Source organism: Mus musculus, chromosome 10 (genome assembly GCF_000001635.26).
Source record: "Mus musculus strain C57BL/6J chromosome 10, GRCm38.p6 C57BL/6J".
Lineage (NCBI taxonomy): Eukaryota > Metazoa > Chordata > Mammalia > Rodentia > Muridae > Mus > Mus musculus.
The window spans coordinates 28,858,761-28,875,258 of NC_000076.6; the positions used below are offsets into that span (position 1 = coordinate 28,858,761).

Here is a 16,498-nt window from a genome sequence, read left to right on the forward strand (position 1 = left end):
TCAGACAGAAATCAAACAAGAAGCCCTCACCTAAGAGGGTAAAGAAAGTTTACATGGAGGCCTGCATCCACTTCTCTCAAATTTTGTGGTCATCAGGACATGAATGGCAGGTGTCTGTCTCTTACAGTTGGAGTATTATAATGCAGTCTCAGAACTAGTGTTCTCCTAAGAGCTAGTGTTTCTCTGGAAGATGGTTTCACTTGAGCATAGCACAATAATAGGATCAAAGTTAGTAAAGAAATCCCCAAATATTACCAGACATTTCTTCAGAGTTACCGCTTATGTTTACTTTCTGAATAGAAATAGTCGAGATGTTCATACACAGTGGCTGTTTATGAATGCTGAGAAGGTGGTTTCTTTAAGAACACATCTGTTTGGAGAGGATTGCTCTTTTATAAGGGTGCTATCTTCTGGCCCCTGAGGATATTGCATGAACATACAGCCTGCCTACATATAAATAATTAAAGGTAAGAATAAGTCTTTAAAATATAAAAAAGAAGAGCATCAGAAGTCATATAATGGTCCTTTAGTATCACCAGTTAGGATTCTTATGCCTAGAAATTCCACAGAACAATTTAATTTTGATTGTGCAACTATGGAGCTAAAAAAAAAAAAAAAGCCTGATGCATGTCATTCCAAACGCCAATTCCTCTGCTCTTGCCACACATTTTCATTCTATAAGTTTCCTCTGTACTCCATCTTCAACTTGAAGGTTCAGTATCTAAGCAGTGACAAAGAGTGACACCCCCCCATTTTTGTTTCATCTACCAGGCAATTTTCTAATATACTGGGTTCTGTTTTCACACTCAGTTATAGATTCTTGCTTTATCTAACATAACTGTCATTTTCACTTGTAATTTCTATAGGTAGTTGACCAGTGTAATTTGAATCAGAGATATAAAGGATAGTATATAACCATCTGTCCTTCAATGATGCAATAATTAGCATGCTTAAAATATTTTAAATACATATTTGATAGATTAAAATGAAGGACTGGGGTAGAGAAAAAAATTCTTCTAATGAGGAGACACTTAGGGTGTTGAATGAGATGTTCTACATATGAATGCCACTCAGAATTTTGTCCATAGTAAGATGGGATGGGGAAATAGCGATCCAGAATTCATGGTAGTTAGAGATTAGTAGGCAAATAATGGAAACGAGAAGAGATGTGTTCTATAGCTAGATGGTGGGCATATGAAAGCAGCAGGAAGTGAGAGCCAGGGACCATCAACCCAAGGATAACCTGAAGACAATGACCATCATTTAGAGTAAATGAGTCTCCAGTGCCCCTGTAGCCAGTGTACGAAGGTAGAAGCTGTGTTCTAAAAGAAAGTTTAATATATAGTGAAATTTGTGAGCCACGAAAGAAGAGAGAAAGTCGGAGTAAAATGATTTGTTAATCATGTAAAGGGAAAGAAGAGAGAGCCAAGGGTTAATAGAAGGCAAGCAGGCAATGAAGAAATAACAGTGTGGGAACTTCATCGTGGCAGAAAATAAATAGTAATTTATGATGTAGGAACCAGACTTGTGGCACCGAAACTCAGTAGAGGTTGGGATTGGGCCAGTGACTCATGAACCACAAGATCCTTTGAGGGTCCATGTTGGAGACAGGACATGGCTATGAATAAGGTAAAGAGTTAGAAAACCCCACACGGCTCATCTGGGGGAGACTCTGCTTAGGCTCTTTCAGCAGATGTACATTACTAATTTATGAAATTCTAATGTATTTCTAAAATATCTAAGTCTACAAATGTTTGCACCAAGAAACTCATATAAAGGTATAATTGCTGGCCCATTATGAATCAGGTGGCTATTTTCTCCCATAGTGGCTTTATGACAAAGTTCTCTAATAATATCTAAAATGTCTTCTTTAGCATTTGGACTATAGCATAGCATAATTACCACAAACTGCAGATTTTGATCCACAGCTTTATTTATTTGTTTGTTTAAATCCTTAGAAGCATTAGTTTACTTGTTTTGTGTGTGTCTGAGAGGAGAAGGAGAGGAAATGCTCTGTGCCACAGAGTACACGTGGGGGTCCGAGCACTACTTACAGGGTTCAGGTCTCAGCTTAGGTTTTTTTGTGGTTTGTGAATGAGTCAAATACCAACTAGTCAAATATGAGCTTGTGGGTGCCAGGGATCAAACTCAGGTCATCAAGTTCCTCAGGCAAATGCCTTTATCCACTTAGTGACCCCTCAACTGTTTAATGTTATCAGTTGAATGTGGTATGAAAAAAATCCAGCTATTTGCCCATTCATCTAGTTTATTGCTTAGTATGGGGAATTTATTATTTAATTTCTACCTTGACATTAATATATTTTCAAAAGCATGTAATTCAACAATCAAGAAGGTATGTACATGCTGAATATTATTCTTTTCAAATATTGTATGATGATACTAGTAGGCTTGGCAATAGACATTATTATTACTGATTTATATTTTTTTGGCTTGTGAGCAAGTGGAATATATGCACTGTGATGATAAATAGTTAAATTTGCTATTCATAATCAAAATGATCCTTTGATTTATCCCTGGCAATACCACTAAATAGCTATCCTTTGATATTAGAAGGGGACTTGAGAATTATCTGTGCATGCTTGCCACTTTATTTTTATTCTCTCATTAGGTATTTTGAAATACCATATTTGACAAGTCCGAGGCTGTCATATATTTGCTTTGTCACACAACACTGTTTGGGATAGATCTTGGTTGAATGAAACAGTTATTACTGCACAGTATTACATGACTACCAGAAAAAAAAAAGTATGGCATATAATTGAAATCACATTTAATGGGTTCATGAAGTTGTGGAGTTGAGCCAACATGAGTTGGTTTACACTGGTCTAAACTGGTGTATCCTAAGAATCCTGGACTCCTTTAGCTGTGTCTTACCTCAGCTTAGACAATTTGGTAACCCACCTAAACTACAGCTCATGGTCTGCTTCCCTCACACAAGCTTGAACCTGTCTCATCGCTTAATGAAAATGCAGGCATGAACAAATAAACAATAGTGTTGTTAACTCTTAAGCCTCCAGGTGTGTCAATATCCTGTTGGTTCAAAAGAAGTCATGTGGGCAAGCCAAAAGTTAAAACAGTAGGGCATTTTAAAATTGAACACAAAGGACTCTGATAAATAAAAGTGCAACAGATGTGTAGCCATCAGTGTGATCATTATTCTGTACTGACAGACAGAACCAATGAATAACAGATTAACATAAATAGGGTACTGATGACCAGGGGTTATAGTTCCACCATTTGTTTCATTAACCTGGGTGAATCAGGTCATTTTATGAGACTCCCAGTCCTTATATACTTCTAGAATTTCATAATCCTTTCATTCTATAAAACCAACATTAACATGTTAAATTCTATAAGTCATTTTATGATGAACTTTAGAGTAAGCTCAAAACTTGCACACTTAGATTGTTAAAGTATATTGAGAAACCTAGGATTTATAACTTAATTTGGCATATATAATATTTCAGAACTTTAGAGTAAAGATCATTGTCTTGCCCTCAGTATCAAACTGACTAGTATGACTGGCCAAAACTGACTACCTAATTTTAACTACAAATCTGCTAATATTTTACAGTCATAGTCAAATTAATAAGCTTCTATTCTGAATTTGATAAAGAAACAAAGGGCTGAAGTTTAATGTCCCCCTTAGGTATTTCTTAGATTTGGGATCATAACTGTTGTATCTTTTGAAGTATGCAATATGTCAGTATACTGTCAAACATTATAACATTTCCTATGTATAAGTTACAGGGGCCCATTGATGCTGGGCCTTAATAATTCATCAGTATGATGTATTATTATTCTCAAATTGGCCAGAGAATGTTGTCAAATTTGCAAACTGTTGAATAAAATGTGTATAAATTTAGAGGCGATATTGAGATTTCTTCTAAATAAAGCATAGAAACAACTGTGGCAAGATGGCTTAGTGGGTGAGAACACACGATATTCTCCTAGAAAACCTGGGTTTTATTCTCAGCAGACACATGAAATTTCACAACTGTACCTCTAGTTCAAGGGGGATCTAATGTCATTTTCTAGCCTCCTTAGGCAATATGCATGCAAGTGGTACACATACATGCATACAGGCAAAACACCTGTAATATACACAAAATTTAAAAATAATAACAAGTTCACAAAAGAATAATGCAGAATTGATACATAATGATGTGATATATGATAAAGTATTGGATTGTCTGACTATGCTGGGAACAACTGAGTAGGAATGTTCTACATGTAAAATATTTTATAAACTACACATGGAAAAAGTAATACATATAAATAGTTTTGGAAGATAACTGTCTCTTCTATAACAACTTTTTACTCTACTCAGCTGGCTACCTCAAAACTTGCACACTTAGATTATTAAAATACATTGAGAAACCTAGGATTTATAACTTGATTTGGCATATAGAATATTTCAGACATACAGAAATGACTTTCTGTGTAATAAATATCCTTGTCATAGTTGTAGAAGGCATTTATCTTGGACTGATAATTTATATGTGCCTGTCATTTCAGAGTCACCATGTAGACAGACCCAAGAAGCTTCCCTCAGATGAAAGTGGCCAGGATTCAAGAGCTCCAGTTGGTTTTCAGAATGATGTGGCTGATGTGGAGAGACAGAAGAGCAAGCATGGGCCACTGCAGCCGCAAGCACCACTGTGACTACATGTCAGTTAAACTATAAAATATTATTTTAACCATCTACCTGATAAGGCTACAACACACAGTTTCTTGCTTCCATGATATTTGGAATAGAGCATGTGTATAGAAATCAGAGGTTTGGAATCTTCCTTGGGTCTACCCACTTTTTTTTTTTAAGATATATCTTTTTTATTGGATATTTAATTTATATACACTTCAAATATTATCCCTTTTCCCACCCCCCCCCAGAGCCACCCTATTCCATACCCCCCTCCTGCTTCTATGAGCATGTGCACCTACCCACTCCCACATACCTGCCCTGGCATTCCCCTATACTGGGGTATCAAGACTTCACAGGAACAAGGGCCTCTTCTCTCTCCTTGGTTGGTGGCTTAGAAAGATATATTTGTGTATGTGTGAGAGAGAGAATAGGTGCTTTGCCTGTATGTATATCTGTGTACCACATGCATGCAGTACCCTGAAAGACCAGAAGGCAAATCTCCAGAGATTGAAGTTACAGAGGCTAATAATCACACCGGGGTGCTAAGAAGAGCACCTGGGTCCTTTGTGTGCATAACAATCAAATACTCTTTAATCACTGAGCTCTCTTTGGAGCTACCCACCTAAAATTTTGAGGCAGGGTCTCTCACTAAACCTGGAGCTTGCTCATCAGTTCATTCAAGCAGGCTGCCTACCCAGAGATCCATTTGTCTCTGCCTGCTCCAGCTCTGGAGTTACTTATTCATGTCACTGTTCTTGTCTTTCTATATGTTGCTAGAAGTTTAAACCTAGGTCCTTCCGAACAGATACCTTTCTAACTCAGCCACCTTCCTAGACTAATCATAATTTTTAAAAAATTTTTACTAGGTGAAAAAGTAAAACATGCCTAATAGTTTGAAAGAGGATAAGATAACTGAGTTTTAACCGGTTCTCAGACCTTTTCTTTATTCAGTGGGCGATAGTTAGCATAGAAACCCACCATCAAAGTGCAGAGAATAAGACATTGATGAGTTCTCAGCCGCAAATGGGGTATCGATATCTTGTATCTCTCCAAACCCAGATGTTAGGTTAGATCAGAGAGAAACAGTGTATTCGGGAATTGGCTGCACCACAGTGCTACTAAACTGCCAGCAGCAGCTATTGCCTGTATAGGACCTGAGCAAGACCAAGCCAGTATTCAGTTTAGCCTGGAGTGGGAAGCAGTTCAACAGTCCTCCCTTCTCATTGAGGAGCTTTGAAGAAGAGGAAGAGCCAGCTTTCTTTAAGGGTATGTCTCCTGTTAGATCAACTACACTCCAGTGTAGGGCTCCATACCAAGGAATATATGTATAGCAAAAAATCAGAGTCAATGGGTTAATAGGTAAGTAAAAAAATAAATAAATAAAAGGACACTAGGTTGATCTTTTTTGTTGTTTTAAATTTTTTAATTGGATATTTTCTTTATTTACATTGAAAATGTTACCCCTTTCCAGGCTCCCCCCACCCCAAACCACCTATCTCATCCTCCCTCCCCTGCTTCTATGAGGGTGTTCCCTCAACCACCCACCCACTCCCGCCTCCCTGTCCTCGAATTCTCCTACACTTCACTGGGGCATCGAGCCTTCACAGGACTATGGGCCTCTCCTCCCACTGATGCCTGACAAGGCTATGGGTCCCTCCATGTTTACTCTTTGGTTGGTGGTTTAGTCCCTGGGAGCTCTAGTGGGTTTGGTTGGTTGATATTATTGTTCTTCCTATGGAGTTGCAAACCCCTTCAGCTCCTTCAGTCCTTTTTCTAACTCCTCCATTGGAGACCCCATTGGGGACTCCATGCTCAGTCCAATGGTTGGTTTCGAGCACATGCCTCTGTATTTGTCAGACTCTGGCAGAGTGTCTCAGGAGAGAGCTATATCAGGCTCCTGTCAGCATGCACTTCTTGGCCTTCACAATAGTATCTGGGTTTGGTGACTGCATATGAAATGGATCCAAAGGTGGGACAGTCCCTGGATGGTCATTCCTTCAGTCTCTGCTCCACAGTTTGTCTCAGTATTTCCTCCCATGAGTATTTTGTTCCCCTTCTAGAAGGACTGAAACACCCACACTTTGGTCTTCCTTCTTCTTGAGCTTCATGTGGTCTGTGAATTGTATCTTGGGTATTCCAAGCATTTAGGCTAACATCCACATATCATTGAGTGCATATCATGGTTGTTCTTTTGTGATTGTGTTACCTCAATCAAGATGACATTTTCTAGTTCCATCCATTTGCCTAAGAATTTCATTGTTTTTAATAGCTGACTAGTACTCCATTGTGTAAATGTAGCACATTTTCTATATCCATTCTTCTGTTGAAGGACATCTGGGTTCTTTCCAGCTTCTGGCTATTATACATATGCTGCTATGAACATAGTGGAGCATGTGTCCTTATTATATGTTGGAGAATCATTTGGGTATATGCCTAGGAGTGGTATAGCTGGATCCTCAGATAGTACTATGTCCAATTTTTTGAGGAACAGTGAGTCTGATTTTCAGAGTGGTTGTACCAGTTTGCAATCCCACCAGCAATGGAGGAGTGTTCCTCTTTCTCCACATCCTCGCCAGCATCTGCTGTCACATGGGTTTTTGATCTTAGCCATTCTGATTGGTATAAGGTGGAATTTCAGAGTAGTTTTGATTTGCATTAACCTGATGACTAAGGATGTTCAACATTTCTTTAGGTGCTTCTCAGCCATTTGTTATTCCTCAGTTGAGAATTATTTATTTAGCTCTATCCCATTTTTTAATAGGGTAGATTTCTCCTTTCACAAATATGAAGTGTACTTATTTATCTTTTTTCATAACTTTTGGTTGAAAGTCAATTTTATTTTATATTAGAATGGCTACTCCAGCTTATTTCTTGGGAATATTTGCTTGGGAAAATTTTCTTCTTGCCTTTTTCTCTGAGGTAGTGTCTGTCTTTTTCCTGTATGCAGCAACATGCTAGGTCCTGTTTACATATCCAGTCTGTTAGTCTATGTCTTTTTATTGGGGGAATTGAGTCCATTGATGTTAAGAGATATTAAGGAAAAGTGATTGTTGCTTCCTGTTATTTTGTTGTTAGAGGTGGAATTATGCTTGTGTCTTCTTTTGGGTTTGTAGAAAGTAGATTACATTCTTGCTTTTTCTAGGGCATAGTTTGCCTCCTTGTGATGAAGTTTTCCATCTATTATCCTTTGTAGGGCTGGATTTGTGGAAAGATGTATAAATTTCATCTTGAAAAGGAATATCTTGATTTCTCCATCTATGGTAATTGAGAGCTTTGCTGGGCATAGTAGCTTGGTCTTTCATTACAGTCTATATGACATCTGCTCAGGCTCTTCTGGCTTTTATAGTCTCTGGTGAGAAGTCTGGTGTAATTCTGATAGGTCTGCCTTTATATGCTACTTGACCTTTCCCCCTTACTGTTTTTAATATTCTTTGTTTTGTGCATTTGGTGTTTTGATTATTATGTGACAGGAGGAATTTCTTTTCTGGTCCAAACTATTTGGAGTTCTGTAGGCTTCTCGTATGTTCATAGGCATCTCTTTCTTTAGGTAAGGGAATTTTTCTTCTATTATTTTGTTGAAGATAATTTCTAGCCTTTTAAGCTGGGAATCTTTGGTCTTTTCTATACTTATTATCCTTATGTTTCATCTTCTCATTGTGTTCTGGATTTCCTGGATGTTTTGTGTTAGGAGATTTTTGCTTTTTGCATTTTCTTTAACTGTTGTGTCAATGTTTTCAATGGTATCTTCTGCACCTGTGGTTCTCTTTTCTATCTCTTGTATTCTGTTGGTGATGCTTGCATCTGTGTATCCTGATCTCTTTCCTAGGTTTTCTATCTTCAGGGTTCTCTCCCTTTGTGTTTTCTTTATTGTTTCTTTGCCCATTTTTAGATCGTGGATGGTCTTGTTCAATTCCTTCTCTTGTTTGATTTTGTTTTCCTGAAATTCTTTAAGGGATTTATTTGTTTCCTCTATAAGGGCTTCTACCTGTTTACTTGTGTTCTCCTGTATTTTTTAAGGGAGTTTTTAATGTCCTTCTTAAAGACTTCTATCATCATCATAAGAAATTATTTTATATCTGAATCCTGCTTTTCCTGTATGATGGTGTATTCAGGACTTGCTTTGGTGGAAGAACAAGGTTCTGATGATGCCAAATAACCTTGTTTTCTGTTGCTTATGTTCTTTGGCTTGCCTCTCACCATCTGGTTAGTGCTACATGGCCTCGATATACCTGACTAGACCCTGTTCCTCCTGTGATCCTGGTTTTGTCAGAATTCCTCAGAGTCTAGGTGTCTCTGTGATCCTGTTGTTTCTGTGATCCTGTGATCCTGAGATGCTGTGTGTGTCAGAGCTCCTGGGAGTCAAGCTGCCATTGGGATCCTGAAATCCTGGTCTGACCAAGCTCCTGAGATCTTATGATCCTGAGTGTGTTACATGGCCTTGGGTTGAGCTTCTTCTGGATGTTGTGGGATTGGGTGCAGAGCTAGTGTGCAAGGTCTTCTCAGGGCACAAGCTCAGACAGAAGGCTGATCTTAGAAGCTTCATCTCAAAAGCCCTGGTGGCTTATTACCAAACATACATGAATGAAACTTCTAAGGATGCAGTTTTTCTTTACTGGAATGGCCACCAGGAGCTTGACCATGACTATATGGGTAGCACAAATTGGACTTTTTTTCATTTGTCTTTTGTTTTTGCTTTTCAATTTTTTATTAGCTATTCTCTTATTTACCTTTCAAATGCTATTCCGAAAGTCCCCTATACCCTCCCCCTGTCCTGCTCCCCTACCCACCCACTCCTACTTCCTGGCCCTGGCGTTCCCCTGTACTGGGGCATATAAAGTTTTCATAACCAAGGGGCCTCTCTTCCCAATGATGGCTGACTAGGCCATCTTCTGCTACATATGCAGCTAGAGACACGAGCTCTGGGGGGTACTGGTTAGTTCATATTGTTGTCCCACCTATAGGGTTGCAGACACCTTCAACTACTTCCTCTAGCTCCTCCATTGGGGGCTCTGTGTTCCATCCAATAGATGACTGTGAGCATCCACTTCTGTATTTGCCAGGCACTGGCCTAGCCTCACAAGAGACAGCTATATCAGGGTCCTTTCAGCAAAATCATGCTGGCATATGCCATAGTGTCTGTATTTGGTAGCTGATTATGGGATGGATCCCCAAGTGGGGCAGTCTCTGGATGGTCCATCCTTTCGTCTCAGCTCCAAACTTTGTCTTTGTAACTCCTCCCATGGGTATTTTGTTCCCTATTCTAAGGAGGAATGAAGTATCCACACGTTGGTCTTCCTTCTTAATTTTCTTGTGTTTTGCAAATTGTATCTTGTGTATTCTAAGTTTCTGAACTAAAATTCACTTATCAGTGAGTGCATATCAAGTGAGTTCTTTTGTGATTGGATTACCTCACTCAGGATGATATCCTCCAGATACATCCATTTGCCCAAGAATTTCATAAATTCATTGTTTTTAATAGCTGAGTAATAGCGCCATTGTGTAAATGTACCACATTTTTTGTATCCATTCCTCTGTTGAGGGGCATCTGGGTTCTTTCCAGCCTCTGGCTATTATAAATAAGGCTGCTATGAACGTAGTGGAGCATGTGTTCTTATTACCAGTTGGAACATCTTCTGGGTATATGCCCAGGGGAGGTATTGCTGGATCTTCAGGTAGTATTATGTCCAATTTTCTGAGGAAATGCCAGACTGATTTCCAGAGTGGTTGTATAAGCTTGCAATCCCACCAACAATGGAGGAGTGTTCCTCTTTCTCCACATCCTTGCCAGCATCTGCTATCACCTGAATTACTGATCTTAGCCATTCTGACTGGTGTGAGGTGGAATCTCAGGGTTGTTTTGATTTGCATTTCCCTGATGATTAAGGATGTTGAACATTTTTTTCAAGTGCTTCTCAGCCCTTCAGTATTCCTCATTTGACAATTCTTTGTTTAGCTTTGTACCCATTTTTAAATGGGGTTATTTGAATTTCTGTAGTCCAGCTTCTTGAGCTCTTTGTATATATTGGATATTAGTTCCCTATCTGATTTAGGATTGGTAAAAATCCTTTCCCAATCTTTTGACTTTTTTTTTTTGTCTTATTGACAGTATCTTTTGCTTTAGAGAAGCTTTGCAATTTTATGAGGTCCCATTTGTAGAATCTCGATCTTGCAGCACAAGCCATTGCTGTTCTGTTCAGGAATTTTTCCCCTGTGCCCATATCTTCGAGGCTTTTCCCCACTTCTTCCTCTATAAATTTCAGTGTCTCTGGTTTTATGTGGAGGTCTTTGATCCACTTAGACTTGAGCTTTGTAGAAGGAGATAAGAATGGATCAATTCACCTTCTTCTACATGATAACCACCAGTTGTGCCAGCACCATTTGTTGAAAATGCTCTTTTTTTCCAATGGATGGTTTTAGCTCCCCTTGTGAAATATCAAGTGATCATAGGTGTCTGGGTTCATTTCTGGGTCTTCAATTCTATTCCATTGATCTTCCTGTCTTTTGCTGTACCAGTACCATGCAGTTTTTATCACAGTTGCTCTGTAATACAGCTTGAGGTCAGGCATGGAGATTCCATCAGAAGTAATTTTTATTGTTGAGAATAGTTTTTGCTATTTTCTGCTATCCTAGGTTTTTTGTTATTCCAGATGAATTTGCAAATTGCCCTTTCAAACTCAGTGAAGAATTGAGTTGGAATTTTGTCTTTTGTTTTTACTTTCTTTATTCTTTTTCACCTTCTCCTTTATTTTAGGGTGTGGGGGAGTTCTCAATGGCAGCAACAGACCTGGGAAGACTAGGAAGTGAGTGTACTTGGGGTTCCTGATGTGAAATTCCTGAGTAATCAATAAAAATATTATTACAAATTAATAAAATATTCAAAATATAAGCTAATCAAATGCATACTTCATTTACGATGGCTGTTAGAGATGGTGGTATGGCATTTTCTGTCTCTGCTAAAGAAGAGCAAATGGCCTTGTGAAGGACTGACAGCACTCAATTAAGCTACAAGTCTAACTTCCATATGGCAGGAATCTGACATGCCTTGACAAGGGAAATCAGAATTTTTGTCTTTTTTTGGCAATATTTTAGATACACCAAACCAGCTCAATTCCTATGACACTTATCTTCACAACTTCACATTTAGTTTGCAGGAAAAATGAAATTAATTATTCTTAAGCATATGGTTTGTTCCTTTCCCCCACCCCTCCTTATTTGATTTTGTAGTGAATACATTTTTTTCTCCAAGGACATATAAAAGTCAAAATACTAGATCTAAAGTCTCTGAAGTGTTTCTGCTCCAAACCGTGTCTGTACAGTCTGAGTTCTTTCAAGTAGTTAGCTTACTGGCTTCTGACACTTCTATAAAAATATCCCATAGAGCTTTTCTTATTACGTTTTCATTGACTCTCTCCGAGTGATAAAATGAAATTCTGTAAAGGGCTTTGAAAACCATGCATATTGCTATTCCTCCACATTTCAAATACTAATCAAGTGTGACTATAAAAGAAACAACTGGTGCAGTGAAAATTGCTGCAGCGGGTTGAGACTCAAGCCATTATTAATTCATTGGAAACTATTTTTTTCTGTAAGATTATGGATCCTACAAAGTACCAGATAACACAATTCCTGAGATCAAAGTTTTTGTTTCAATCACAGGGAACTTGGGTATCTAATCTTCCCAGCATGTGCATTTCTGGGATAGTACATCAGCTGCTCCAGCTGTGCCCTGAGTGAATAATGCAGCATATTTTATAGACTTTGGAAGTACCTCTTCTTACACAGTGCCCATAAATGATGGGTTTAAGGACAAAAGGAGCCTCAGATTAAAACAACAGGTCTAGACTAGAGAGACATCCTAGCTTCCTACAAAAGAGTAAAGTAAAATTTCCCTTCCTAGGCTAATTCAGCATGTATTTGCCTGAAAACTACAAACTAGTAGTGTGTGCAGAGTATTTTTATTTGCTTTCCCACCTTCAAGACAATCAGGTTGGAATCTGCAGTCTGAGCTATCACTGTGTGACAGTTCCATCCATAGAAATAAGGAGGAAAGTAGAGGCCAAATAAAACTTTGTCAACTCTGATTTTATTCACACACACACACACACACACACACACACATGGTATACATATTATCTATAGTAAAATATATACCTTTATTTAAAAATAAACTGATGGATTGGACTCACACTTACCATGCTAGGTAGGGATTGCTTCTATGTAAGCACTAACGCTTTCAGAGTGCAGGAGGAGCAAGCAAGACCTTTTCTAAACTGCATTTCCCACCCTGTACTTCTTTCCTTGAGACAGGGCCTTGCTATGAGATCCAGGCTGACTTTAAACTTATGGTCTTTTTGTCTTACCACTGCAAGTCCTAGAACTATAAATATGTACTATCCCAGTGACTTTCCCCCCAAATGCTTAGATATTAGTTAATGACTCTCCTCCTCTTTGGTGAAAGTAGTTGTTGTTGAATTCAGACTAAAAATTCTAAATTATAAAGTCTCATTAGGACAAAAGTGCTAGTTGTTTTTTTAATCTTGTGTCTCTGGGTACCCAGTCTTGCTCATCAGGTGCAAGAGATGGAACCTTACTGAAGAAAGATTACTGAACTAAATAGTCAGTGTAGATAATTAGATTTTGTTAAGTGGCCAAACAGGAACTATGCAACAGCAGTGGAATCGACTACAGTCAGATTCAGAGAAACGAACTCTGGACAGTATTGTCAGGGCCAATTCCTTTCTCTAAGAAGCCAGCAAAAGAGCTTCACTGACCTCTTAGGTGACCTTCTGTGGGCCCTTAATTTACTCTAATAGCTTGGTGAGTCTCACCTCATCTTTTAGCAACATCCTCATTAACTCTGCATGTTTTGTCTATAAATAAGAGTACAGTTCTCCGAATGCACTGTGTGTGGTATGAGGGTAAAGTTCAGACCTCTGCAGTCTTAGTGGTGTCTGTTAGATTTAAACTCTCCACTCACTCACAGTGTGCCATTGGCAATTTGTTAAACTCTTCCTATTTGTTAAATTGGGTCCATGTTTGGTACTAGTCTATAGGCTACTTTGAAGAGTTCATTGGATAAAGCAGGTGAAAGTTAATTTAACCGTAACAAACTCCAATTTTTTTTCAGTGCTGCAAAAAACTGCTGACTCTGAGTTCATTTCAAAGAACACATTATTTCATGACAATACCTCTAAGAAGTCTTGATATTGTGGGTTATTGAGGCTTAGTCTGCATTTTTTTCCAATGGGAATTCTGTCCTCTGGCGATTTTTATAGCTATGGACAGGGAGTTCCTGAGTTCAAAGAAGCATTGCTATGATAGAATTAGCTGATGATCTGACCCTGCTGATTTTTACTGTTTAACCAGTTCTAGAAATGTTTGCATTAAGCAGGCTTTTTGTTTGTTTGTTTTAGTTTTAGTTTTGTTTGTTTTCAGTTTGTTTGTTTGTTTACACACCAGCTCCCTAGATTGAATTGCACATGGCAAGCTGACTGGGAAGTGCTCTCAGGGAAAATACCAAAAGTGAAGAAACAGAAACAGGATAGGCAGAGGGAGAAGAGAAGTCCCGATATAATCGCCAAAAAGACTTCAGGGGAAGCCTCATGGAATCCTGTGATGGGCATGGCTCTTTGAAGGTGCCCTGAGTTGGAGCAGTCTTTTAGCATCATGGATATAGCTGTCCTGGCCAGGGACTGTGACTGTGGATCAGGAGGCTTCATTTGGCCCAGAGCAAAATCATTCGGGATAATAGGATTACTATTTACTTGGGAGGGAGACTGTGTTAGTATGTGTGTTACTCATTCGTTCTTGCTAGGATTGTTTCTCGTGACTTGTCTAGGTGCACAGGGATCTGTTTTTCTCTTTCTGACTTATGTGCCCCTCTGGAAGCTGAAATCTTTTCAGAATGCATAAATGTTCTTTATTAAATATACCTTATATTTTCTTGATTCATAGTCCCTAATACAATTTCTTTCTTTTTAACTCCTCAGTCATGCTCCTTAAATTATCCTTAATCTTTAAATGAAACCTGCCATTACTCATCCTTCATAAATTAGACTCCTGAATCAGTAAGAGAAACAGGAAGCAGAAAATAAAACATGGTGCCTTGCTTTCTAATCTCAGCCCTGCTCCAAACCTAAAGGTACAGCGTTTGCACAAGCTGTTTCATCTCTCTAATTTTTTTTCATCCTAGAAGGCAATCTTCATGCCTGTCAGCTTTGAACAATTTTGATGCAATACCGACTACTGATAGAACATTGAGGTGGTTGGCTCCCTAAAGTCCTATGTCTGAGTAATAGTCATTTGAATTATTTTCTACACCTAAGTCTCACTTCTGTTGGTAGACTGAACAGCTGAAAAGAAAGATGCCCTATGGGAAAATTCTCCTCCAAGGCCAAGGTAGAACCCAGAGACTAAAGACTGGACAAGAAGGTATCTAACGAGATCTTCGTATGGACATCAGTTTGGCTTAGTCTTGTAACCTAAATCATGTTGCAGTTGTACAATGGGAAATAGAACATAAGTGGATTCCTACTAAGGAATATTAAGGACTTGGTACAGTAGGAGTTCTATATTTGAGACCTTGATTGACTACCTAGTCATACCATGTCTGGAGGTGTTACTTCAGATATTACCATAATGCAACATATTTTTGTTCATATTCTTCTCAATATTAATGAAGATCCAGCTCTATGTTTCAGTGCTGCTAACACTGTTCTAAGCTCAGTAATAGCATTTAATCCTGTGTCTAGAAAACTTATTATTTAAAATGTTAGATAATTTAAAATTGGGACCAACATCTGGTTCCTAATATGACTGGATTATATGCTAAAAACAACTCTATTTTTACTTCTTTAACTAAAATCTTGTATACGTCATCACAGGTATAGTGTGGCATTGCCAAACATTCATACATGTACTGATCAATAACTAGCTTTTCCTATCTTATCCTTTTTTATGCTTCAAGCTCTTCATAGCATATTCTACATAAACCATTATAACAAATTATTGTTCCAGCTGATGTTTAATCTTAATGCAAAGTTATTGTCAGAATACAAAGTCACAAAATTGTTAACACCCCCATAGTTCTGAGAAACGATCTCTTGCTTTGAACATAGCAAAATCATAAAGTACAGTGTTGTGAGGTTGCTCTGCTTCATTGGTGGATGTTTGAATTCTGTTTGAATGTTTTAGGGTGTGCCGGAGGAACAAGCAGAGTCATTTCATCATCTGACAGATTCTGAAATATCATTTGCCATTAGCACTTGCGTGAGCACTGACAACCTCGCCCCTCTTCTCCCCTAGAGATTAATTTATTTTCTGCAGCATTGGCTCTTTGCAGAGCACTCTGCTTGTCAGGCTTCACCAATGGGATTTCTCATCAGCAGACTGGTAATGATAAGAATAGCACTGTGTAGTCATGGAGAGCAAACAATGGTTTGCTAGGCAAAGCAACCCCTTTCTTCTCTTTTCACTTCAACCCCGTCTTAGTCCATGTCTGAAAGAGGCCATGAGTTACTAGCAAAATAGTGCTCAAAGTAATGGGATATTGTGGAAAGTGAGCAGCCTTTGCAACCAGACAGACCCAAGAGTGAACTCCACCTTAAAGAATGTCATGTTTTTGTGATTTTTGCCTCTAAGCTTTAAATTTGTGTACAAATGCCTACATCATAAGAATGTCCTTATGCACAAAGAAATCACTTACGTGAACATTGAAATGCATATGCCGGGCATCTAGTCTGTAAAACACAATTGGCCAACAATGGCCCTTGAGTGATATCTTTCCTAAGGACTGTTTCTGTATAGGTCAGGAACTAACAAATGTTTGTTTTT

At 38.5% G+C, this 16,498-nt stretch overlaps 1 protein-coding gene across 3 annotated transcripts in view; it reads left to right on the forward strand.

Moving 5' to 3' along the window:
* The window catches only part of Themis (thymocyte selection associated), a 215,461-nt gene that overhangs the window by 190,401 nt on the left and 8,562 nt on the right, over positions 1–16,498 (forward strand). For 2 of the 3 annotated variants that reach the window (NM_178666.6, XM_006512643.1), the window contains one exon: positions 4,540–4,692. The exons of the other annotated variant lie outside the window; for it this stretch is intronic. In NM_178666.6, the coding sequence (NP_848781.1) occupies positions 4,540–4,686 (147 nt within the window). In that variant the 3' untranslated portion in view covers positions 4,687–4,692. The remainder of the gene's footprint in view (positions 1–4,539; positions 4,693–16,498) is intronic. 3 annotated transcript variants of the gene reach the window in all.